This window comes from Triticum dicoccoides, chromosome 5A (assembly GCF_002162155.2).
Source record: "Triticum dicoccoides isolate Atlit2015 ecotype Zavitan chromosome 5A, WEW_v2.0, whole genome shotgun sequence".
In the NCBI taxonomy this organism is placed as follows: domain Eukaryota; kingdom Viridiplantae; phylum Streptophyta; class Magnoliopsida; order Poales; family Poaceae; genus Triticum; species Triticum dicoccoides.
In genome coordinates, this window is record NC_041388.1 from 615,801,237 (window position 1) to 615,811,814 (window position 10,578).

The 10,578-nt window shown below is 44.0% G+C and overlaps 1 protein-coding gene across 6 annotated transcripts; it reads right to left on the minus strand.

Annotated features, from left to right (window-relative positions):
* Positions 1-1,012: 1,012 nt before the first annotated feature.
* On the minus strand, positions 1,013-9,011 carry LOC119303427 (WPP domain-associated protein-like). 6 transcript variants are annotated; one of them, XM_037580554.1, is made up of 6 exons: positions 8,537-9,011; positions 5,842-7,661; positions 5,510-5,636; positions 5,193-5,294; positions 4,911-5,002; positions 1,013-1,377 (listed from the first exon to the last, which is right to left on the minus strand). In XM_037580554.1, exons 1-5 carry the CDS (start codon positions 8,573-8,575, stop codon positions 4,925-4,927), a joined length of 2,166 nt encoding a protein of 721 aa, XP_037436451.1. In that variant the 5' UTR covers positions 8,576-9,011; the 3' UTR covers positions 1,013-1,377; positions 4,911-4,924. The 6 variants fall into 6 exon arrangements, with proteins under 6 accessions (XP_037436451.1, XP_037436449.1, XP_037436448.1 ...); XM_037580552.1 differs by having other exon boundaries at positions 4,882-5,002; positions 8,537-9,010; XM_037580551.1 differs by having other exon boundaries at positions 1,014-1,377; positions 4,886-5,002; positions 8,537-9,010.
* Between the last annotated feature and the right edge of the window lie 1,567 nt (positions 9,012-10,578).

Below are 10,578 nucleotides of genomic sequence, written 5' to 3' on the forward strand. Positions count from 1 at the left end.
TCTAACTTGAGCCAGGTGGGAGCAAACCCACCACCCCAACTCCACTTGAGCCACACAGGCATCCGCATAACCCACATTTGATGGCTAGCAACACAACATATAAAATAATAAAGTCATACCATTCGCTGAACATCCAATTTATACCTCCATTCCGCCACTGATTTGCCATCATATCAAGACATATATCCACATTAAAGCAATCACCAGTTGTGCCTCTATCTTCTGCACCTCAATCCTTGAGATTCACGATCCATGGTTCACACGTATTTGCGACACCACCTTGGCTCGTATCCTTGAGCTTGCTGAACCATTGAAATTCATACTCACGAGATAATGTTGATGCATTGTGCTCAGGTGACACTGTCTCAACATACAATGAATTAGCATGGTATTGCTTTGTGGGTCAGCATTGGGCCCCGAGGGCCATAGCTCCCCACCCTCATCACACACACACACAAAAAGAACATAATAATTGTGCATATCAATCACCACATTATTATCTCTTTGTTACGAGTACAAGGCTAGTAAATATAAATTAAATTACATATCTAGAAAAAAATGCTCAATTTGCAGTAGTGTGCAGCACGTACAAACAGATCAATCTGATTACTGGCGGCTAGTTTAGGGTTTTCCTGTTTAGTTAGTTTGCTAGTCTCTCTTTGGTGAATGCCCTACTAGCCATACTCAATACTCCCGCAACATAACAAAATGCACTATATGCAAGACTTAACATTTCTTAAGTTGTTCCAAAGCTTATTTTCGAAGTGCCTAATTTACAACAGGAAAAAGAGAGACGAAGTCCCTTCAACATAACAAAAGGTGCTATAGGCAAGACTTAATATAGCATGCCAAAATTTCTGAAATTGTTACCCTTCGCAATCTTGGATTTTTTTTTTAGGATCCGCGATCTTGGATTATGACACAACCAAACAGGCTATAATGCACATACTCACCATGACACAACCAAAATTTCCAAGATTGTTACCCTCACCATGGAAAGCAGAAATTTCACATAATCCGACCTAACCATTACCCAACGGGGCCAATAATTCTAAATGATTATGAGCACCATGTGCACAATAAACAGCACTACATTCCCAACCTGTAACCACCCATGATCCACATCAAGGTGCTTATCTGGACCTATATATACTATATACAACTGCAGATCAGAAGTCAATCGCTGGTTCAATCGCTCAGAATAATATACAGGCATATGGAAAATCAAGTCTCATGCAGTGCTCCTGATATACTAGTACATCTCATCTACATCTGAAGAGTCACATGATTAAGAACGCGAGCCCATGCATCAGCTGCATCTACCTAGCATCATATCTTCTTCGGGGTCCTAAGCCAGGCTCAAGCAAATCCAAATCCCTGCATTGTCCATAACAACGCCATAGTTATTCAATAGTCAACAACAATGTTCCACAAGGAACAATGGACGAAACTATTACAAATGTCGAAACCAGGATGTAACCCTTTCTTAAGAAAAAATGGCAGTAAGGTTTTGATGATTTTCAAAAGAAATGCTACAGACAGCAAAGGCTTGCACTAGTCATTGTTCTGAAGTTTTTACTACTTGTGAGTTTTACCTACATCTTTCTAGTGAGGGTTGTCTCACCTAGCTGCACTCATCTATGCTATTTCGTCTTCATCATGTCGACTTCTCAAACCTGCAACAAGCTTGCATGTCTTCAAGAAAGCATCCAGCAACTGCATACGAAGTACGCATGTTAAAATTCAGCTGTTCTGACTGTTGCATATCAACACATGCAGGCATATGAATAACTTCTAGGAATGCCAAAAATTTCCAACATGCTGTCAAAAGGTTAAGCACCCAGACAGCAACTTACGTAGAGATAAGAACAATCGACACCTCACACCTGCGATATGGACTTGCAGTACTTACCCCTGTGTATTTTTGCAATGTAGGAGAGTAGTGATCAAGAGTTACATATATCTTTTCGAGAAGGCTCAAATGCGTATTAACTTTGTCGCCCAAAATGACAACCTGAATCACGTAAGGAATAATGAGTTCATTGATATATCGCAAGTTATTGCAAGCACTACAAGTTTAATAAAATGAATGAACCTTTCATTGCTATGCATGTATATGACTTAATCTGTAAACAAGGAATACTGCACAAATGCTACTGTATAGGAAGAAGAAAATACAGTGTCTGAAAATGTAACCCAGGAGATAGACAGTGTAAACAAGGAATACCTTGGCTTCAGCCTTTTGGAGCTCAGAGCGCCTTGTTTCAAGCATTTGTTTGTACTAGAGGCCTACTTTTGTTAGAACCACGGCTTGTTTGACCATGTGACTGCAATGATCAGTCAAATCCTCTGATCTGAAATAAATAAATAATAACCACATCAAGTTATAATGGGGTGTGTTAAAAAGACGTTTCTCCCGAAGTTGCTGCCATGATCAGGATTTGGCAATGCCCAGTCTGTAGTCTTCGCAAGCAATTTATGACACATTCATGAGAATAAGATAAAAAATAGTTAAATATGTAGATTGGATCTGCATTTTAAATGCAAGGTGGACTAACCTGTTTTCAGTTTTTTCCGTTGACAATTTTTGCTCAATCTCCACAAACTCCTTTCACAACTTCATATAGATACCAAAATGCACTCCAATTGCTTTTCTTGCCCGTTCTTAGTGAGAGCACCATCGTAATCCATAACTGAACCGTTCAGTTTGAGAAGTTCATTATACTGCAGACTTGCTTGGGAGTCTCATGTGATCTTCCTGGTGATGTGTTGTTAGGATCTACCTCGATGTCACGCAGAATCATTTCAGCACTCTCTTGCTTGATGACTTCCGGATCTTCCTGGTGCTCTTGGAACAAATGCTCTTTCTCTAGCGCTGCTAGCTTCAGGTGCTTTCTTCCCAGGTGACAGTCTCAACATTAGGATGAACTATCATGGCATTGTGTCGTGGATGCCATCGTCCTGAGGGTCCGGCTATATCCTGCGCAAAAAAGGGTGACCACATCGAGTCCCGAGGGCCATAGCCCCCCCTCCCCACCCTCTAACTTGAGCCACATAGGCATCCACAGAGTCCCTCGATGGCGCTCGGTGGCTTCGTTCCGGCGGCCAGCGAGGGCTGGATCCCGGGGCGGCGGCCTCGGATGGCGGAGGATGAGTCGGCGGCGGTGGACTCACGACGGGCGACGCGGCGGCCGCGGTGGTGGACGATCCGTGCACAAGACGCTTGATGGAGGCCATTGGAACAGATCTGGGTGAAGACCTGCTCGCGGCTGCTGCCGAGGCCGGCGATGGCGGCACTATTCGGTGTCGCTTCCTTGTTGAAGGCATCGCTGTTGAGAAGTTCCAGGCCACTATCTGCTACCTCCGGGGGAAACCCTAGATCAGTAGATCGGATGACGGCGACATTATTGTGTCGTTTCCCTCTTGTGGCGTCATTCTTGGAGGTGTACACGGGCTCAAGGGACCAGTGGACGGAATAATTGGTGGAGCGGTGTTCCATCCTGCACATTAATGGTGGCGTTTCTCGGCGGCGTGGCGCAGTGGAGACTCGGCGCCCGATGTGCGGCGAGGGACTTGCGTAGGAGGGTGACGTTATCAGGCGTCGTGGTGGCGTCGATAGCAGAGAGGCCGGGCAAGGTGGTACAGCAGTACAACACTGAAGATGGATTGGTGACAGGTGGCTGCGGCGGCCTCATACCCGGCAGGCGTCCTGGTTGAGGAGTGTGCCAGACTGATAGGTGCCCCATACCCGGCAGACGTCCTGGTTGGGACCTTAGGTCTTAGATGTTTAGGTTTGGCTACGATGTCTGTTTGGTATTGGGCCCAGACTATCAGCGCCCCTTCGTCATTTGGGTAGGAGTAGCGACAGTTGTTGCTTAGACGGTGGCTTTAGTCTTACTGTTGTATGACTTTTTAAGGTCTTGTGAGAATAATTAATAAAGTGGCCGTATGCATCGCCCAGATGCAGAGGCCGGGGGTCCTCCTCCTTTTCTAGAAAAAAATGCAATGCAAGACTTAACATTTCTGAAGTTTTACGAAGATTATTTTCAAAGTGCCTAATTTACAACAGGAAAAAGAGAGACAAACTTCCACAAACATAACAAAAGGTGTTATAGGCAAGACTTAATATAGTATGTCAAAATTTCCGAAATTGTTACCCTTAGCAATCTTGGATTTTGAACCGACTATAATGCACACACTCACTATGAGTTGCATGTTGCTGGTGTAGTTGTATGTAAGAGCTTGTAAAAGAAGTGTCTGTTATTCTTTACCCTCACCATGGAAAGCAGAAATTTCACATAATCCAACCCAACCATTACCCAACGAGGCCAATAATTATAAATGATTATGAGCGCCATGTGCACAATAAACAGCTCTACGTTCCCAACCTGTAACCATCCATGATCCACATCAAGGTGCTTATCTGGACCTATATATACCATATATAACTGCAGATCAGAAGTCAAGCGCCGGTTCAATCGCTCTGAAAGTCTGAATTATACAGGCATATGAAAAATCAAGTCTCAAGCACTGCTCTTGATATACACCTCATCTACATCTGGAGTCACATGATTAAGCACATGAGCCCATGCATCAGCTGCATCTACCTAGCATCTTCTGGGTCCTAAGCCAGGCTCAAGCAAATCCAAATCCCTGCATTGTCCATAACAACGCCATAGTTATTCAGTAGTCAACAACAATACACTATAATATTCCACAAGGAACAATGTACGAAACTACTACAAATGTCGAAACCAGGATGTAACCCTTTTTAAAGAAAAAATGGCAGTAAGGTTTTGATGATTTTCAAAAGAAATGCTACAGACAGCAAAGGCTTGCACTAGTCATTGTTCTGAAGTTTTTACTACTTGTGAGTTTTACCTACATCTTTCTAGTGAGGGTTGTCTCACCAAGCTGCACTCATCTATGCTGTTTCATCTTCATCATGTCGACTTCTCAAACCTGCGACAAGCTTGCATGTCTTCAAGAAAGCATCCAGCAACTGCATACGAAGCACGCATGTTAAAATTCAGCTGTTCTGACTGTTGCATATCAACACATGCAGGCATATGAATAACTTCTAGGAATGCCAAAAATTTCCAACATGCTGTCAAAAGGGTAAGCACCCAGGCAGTAACTTACGACAGAGATAAGAACAATCAACACCTGCGACATGGACTTGCCGTACTTACCCCCGGGTATTTTTGCAATGTAGGAGAGTAGTGATCAAGAGTCACATATATCTTTTCGAGAAGGCTCAAATGCGTATTAACCTTGTCGCCCAAAATGACAACCTGAATCACGTAAGCAATAATGAGTTCATAATGATATATCGGAAGTTATTGCAAGCATTACAAGTTTAATAAAATGAATGAACCTTTCATTGCTATGCATGTCTATGACTTAATCTGTAAACAAGAAATACTCCACAAATGCTACTGTATAGGAAGAAGAAAATACAGTGTCTGAAAATATAACCCAGGAGATAGACAGTGTAAACAAGGAATACCTTGGCTTCAGCCTTTTGGAGCTCAGAGCGCCTTGTTTCAAGCATTTGTTTGTACCAGAGGCCTACTTTTGTTAGAACCACGGCTTGTTTGACCATGTGACTGCAATGATCAGTCAAATCCTCTGATCTGAAATAAATAAATAATAACCACATCAAGTTATAATGGGGTGTATTATAAAGACATTTCTCCGGAAGTTGCTGCCATGATCAGGATTTGGTAATGCTCAGTCTGTAGTCTTCGCAAGCAATTTATGAAACATTCATGAGAATGTGATAAAAAATAGTTAAATATGTTAGATTGGATCTGCATTTTAAATGCAAGATGGACTGACCTGTTTTCAGTTTTTTCCGTTGACAATTTTTGCTCAATCTCCACAAACTCCTTTGACAACTTCATGATAGATACCAAAATGCACTCCAATTGCTTTTCTTGCCCGTTCTTAGTGAGAGCACCATCGTAATCCATAACTGAACCGTTCAGTTTGAGAAGTTCATCACACTGCACATCTTGCTTGGGAGCCTCATGTGATCTTCCTGGTGATGTGTTGTTAGGCTCCACCTCGATGTCACGCAGAATCATTTCAGCACTCTCTTGCTTGATGACTTCCGGATCTTCCTGGTGCTCTTGGAACAAACGCTCTTTCTCTAGCGCTGCTAGCTTCTCCTTCAACTTCCGGTTTTCTTCATTCGACAGACACAGGGCCTTCTCCTTCTCAGAGATCACAGCTTCAAGTGAAGACAGTTTTGCATCAAAGCTCAGTGCAGCTTCATGCATGTCATCCATAGAATCATCAAGTAAACTTCTTGTAACAGTGCGGTATAGCCCATCCCTCACATCACCTTCGATTCGGAGGTCCTCCTGCTCTTCTCTGCTTTTCTCAATTTGCCTCAAGAGCTCTTCTTCTGAAGATAACTGAAGAGACATGTCTCTGCTGGCTTCAGACAGCTGAGATGATAATTCCTTAACATCCTTCATATTATCTGCAAGCAAACCTCTAAGATGCTGATTATCATAGTATAAGGAATCAATTTTGCTTGCCAGTCTGCAGCCTTCATCGAGTTCATCATGAGTCGTGTGAAGTGCGGGTGCCTTTATATTCTTGGACATGATTTGGTCCATTCTAGCGATGATCTGTGGGATTTTCTTTCTTAAAGGTTCAAATTCCACATCATTCTGAAGAGCAAGAGACCCCTTCTCTCGTTTCAATTTGAAGAGCTCCTCTGTCTTTTCTTGCAAGGCCAGTTCATGCGCCCTCTTCAATTTGCTTATTTCAGACTTAAAGTAGCTTATTGTTTCTTCCCTGGTCATAGCATTCAAATGGCGGAAGTCAGATTTTTCCGAGATAACCATGGATTTCTGTTTCCTAAAACTCTTCCTTTCCTCGGTGCGGGGTGAAGCATGATCCTCCTTTGTTTTCTTTCCAAATAAATACTTCCACTTATTGCTCTTGCTACCTGAACTTTCTTGCTTACTGTGAGAAATGTGTGATTCTGGTACTGAAGGCAACAGCAGCTTAGAAAGAGCACCCAGGTCCTCACGCATCGCGGCAAACTGAGATACTGCTTCCTGCCAATTCTTACTCATGATGTTTGTGACAGAAATTTGCTCATACAACTTCCTCTCTAGCTCCTCCTGCAAGCCAGCAATGCATTCTGCGACCGTAATGCCGATGATTTCCAGTTGCAACTCATGCTCCCACTGAAGATCAGTAACCAACGGGTTGGTCAGGCCAGGCATGTCCCTAGCTTGCCGGAACACGACGGCCAGCAGCAGCTTCAGTGCGTTGAACCTTTCATCTATCTCGATTAGCATCACATCAAGGGACATGCCCAGGTGTGTGCTGACTATGTAGCCAGTATCCGGTAAAGCGTAGTTTTCCAGACCTGTTACATCCCCCTTGAGCTTATCCAGATGTGTATCTACTTCCAGTTTCATCATATCTAAGTACTCCAAGTAGTTGGTCTCTGCATTTGGGGCGCAAATGTGTCGATTTGATCGTGACAGCGATCTTCCAGACCCTTCGAAGTAGCTCTCAGTGCTGGAGTTGGACTTGAAGGACAACCTTGGCGTCAGTGAATCTTCGGATGTTACAGACCAGCCGTCTGGAACGGTTGGTCTGTTGGGCAGAGAGGTCATTCTTTCACTAAACACCTGCAAACGGATTTTTAGATTTAGTTTAGCATCAGATGGGAAGGTTAACAGTTTGACACAAATTTTAATCTTCGAATTAAATTAAACTAGCTGACGGAGGAATAGTCTTAAACTTGAGCATAAGAATGATGATTTTACCTTCACTGGAAGTAAAATTGAAAAAACCGATAAATGAATATACTAGCATAATTTGTTTTCAGCATTACATTCACATATGTAAACAAATGGTACGGATCACACATAATTCTTTGTTTCAAAGAGGAGAATATAGCACTCTGTTAGTTCTGTTGAACTTACCAACAGCCAATCGTTGGACACGGTTGTTTGAGAATATGCTCACTGGACACAAGAGAAAACTGATAACTAATTGTCGCATATTTCAGGAGTAGCACGACGATGTTAGATTATGACTGCGGCCCCAAGGCAGAGTGGGTGAAAATTGAAACACTGCTCAAACTGTATGGAAACTTTAAAATTGTTTGGTCCAAAGCACCAGATCACTGGACACAACAGAAAACTGATAACTAAACAGTGGAAGACAGTTGCTAATTCGTCAAATACTTGCTCAAAATTCCAAGTTCAAATTCAGTTCCCGTGGAGAGAAACTAAAAACAGAAATCCCTGGCATGATTCATGTTTATATAAGAAAAACTGACGAAATGGAGCGTACACAGATGTTTGATTGATTCAGAACAGAGGAAACACCTGACCTCGATATGCGAGAAAAGAACACATTTCATAATGATTATATCCGGTTCTTGGAAGAAATGAAAGTGTCCGAATCCTCGCCACCTTATGTGTGGAACGAGCAAGCACGCATGGACAGAAAAAACAGAGCATCGACATGGACGGCACAAGACTAGAGGCACGCATACCTTGGTGATCGGATGGCTCGCCGCCTGGATCGTCTCCATGGCCACCGCGCCTGTGTCGCCGATGGCGGTTTAATCGGCTGACTTCCTGCGCACGAACACCACAGCCTAGCGCTAATTCGCGGCTGCTCCGGCGTCCAGGTAGGCACTAACCGGCACTAACGAACGAACTACCCGGTCGTACAGGAGACAGGGGCCGCCATTATTGGACTGGTGACTTGGGGAGGAAGAGGATAGAGGGGATAGGCGGAAGACGGGAGGCGATGGCGACGGAGAAGGAAGGGAGTGAACTCGCGGGGTTAATGCGGGAGACAGCGACCGCCGCGGCCGGGGAGAAAGCGTATGAGGATAATACCGGGAGGGTGGGTAGCCCGGGGGGCGAACGGATCGCCGGCGCGTCGCCAGGTAGGTGGCGACGGACGGGGCTGGCGGCCGGGATGGGATGGTGGCAGCGGACGCCGGCGGGGCCCGCCTCCGGCGAGATGTAGACGGGAGGGAAACAGTCCACTGAGTGGTGCCCGTTCTGATTGGCGGGGGTTTCGGTTCCGTTTTCCACGGGACGCATCCGGTCGTACATCGCCACCACTTATTTAATCGTTGGTTAATTAGGTGTGTAAGTCACCTTACAAAAACCAAATAATCCTAAAACACTTAGGCACGGTACATTAACTCCCTTCTCGTTTCTTGTTTTGTGACATATCAACCAATAAGAGATGTAGGCGTGCTACCAAACATGACATGCAGTAGATAGTTTATTGCATGCAATGTTATTAATTAGCAAAAAAACATTAAGATTTTTTGTTTTTTTATCCGCCTTGATCAAGGTGCACAACATAAGATGATTTACACACCTAGACGGAGGGAGTATAAAGGTTCACCATAGTTAGTAGTGCAAAAATTGATGGTGTTTGGTTAATTTAAAAACACTAGTAAACCAATAAAAATGTTATTGCTGGACAATGTCTTGTTTCAACCAACCAAATAGCCCTTCGTAATCATTTCCGCACGGGTAAATCTAGAATTTATCCTAGTATACCTCATGGATCATGAGACAAGCGTTTTATTATCACTAAACACACAAAATGTGTGAATGCGATACACCGGTTTTTTTTGCGAAAATACCAGATCTATTACAGAGATTCATCGGATGTACAAAGCACCCTAAACATAAAAAAAAAATAGGGTCTGTCTAGGGTACATCTAGATGCCCTAGAGTTATTTGCACATCTAAGTGACTCAATTAACTAGAAAGAAAAATGAAAAAAGACAAAATAAAATGCTTGCATGAATCTTAGCATTAAATCAATGACATATGACTTAGATGTGCAATACTTAGAGCACATCTAGATGTGCTTTAACAAAACTGTAAAAATTAAATCGAGGTCTATGGACAACCGAATGGCCATTGTCACCGCTAGAACGAGCCGCCGACACATCGTTGTTGCCACTCTCAGACCGGAGCCGGCTTGAACTTGTCGATGACGGCCGAGAAGTCTTCGTGCACGTGCCCCTATGGACCATCATTTGGGAGCCGCAGTCGTCGCCATTAAATCCTTGAATAAATCTGAAGAACCTGGCACCAAATCTTATCGTTGCGTGCGCATGACAAGAAACCCTAACCGAGGAGCTGGTAGGAATCTACTCCGAAGCTCTGTCTAATCCGTCCCGACGGACGAACTTGAGAATGATTGGAGCCCGGAAGACTGACTCAAAAAAGAAGCGCCGCCATCCGTCCGAGTGTCTCCCTTGTGAGAACAAAAATCCTACCTATCTAAGCCGATGTACAAGAATACCCTCGCAGTCACCGGCCGCTAGAGCGGCGGACGAAGGCGGAGATCGAAGGGAAGAAGGTTTTCCCTTGTCGCCTTAATGTGATACACCGTTGCATGCTCGATCCAAGGATTGAACTTGACGGGGCAGGCTGCGCAACATCGAGTCTTACCAATGAGCCGCGGATCAGTTGTGACAAAGATGATCCCAACACACGGCGCCGCTACAAAAGATCGTAGAGAGTCGTTCTACAATTTTGTGATGAGAAGGACTTC

Coding starts and splice junctions, on each gene's coding strand:
- LOC119303427 (XM_037580554.1), bottom strand. CDS start 8,575: ATGGAGACGATCCAGGCGGCGAGCCATCCGATCACCAAG. Junction 7,662..8,536: donor CGAGCCATCCGATCACCAAG/GTATGCGTGCCT, acceptor ATCCGTTTGCAG/GTGTTTAGTGAAAGAATGAC. Junction 5,295..5,509: donor TCCAAAAGGCTGAAGCCAAG/GTATTCCTTGTT, acceptor TACGTGATTCAG/GTTGTCATTTTGGGCGACAA.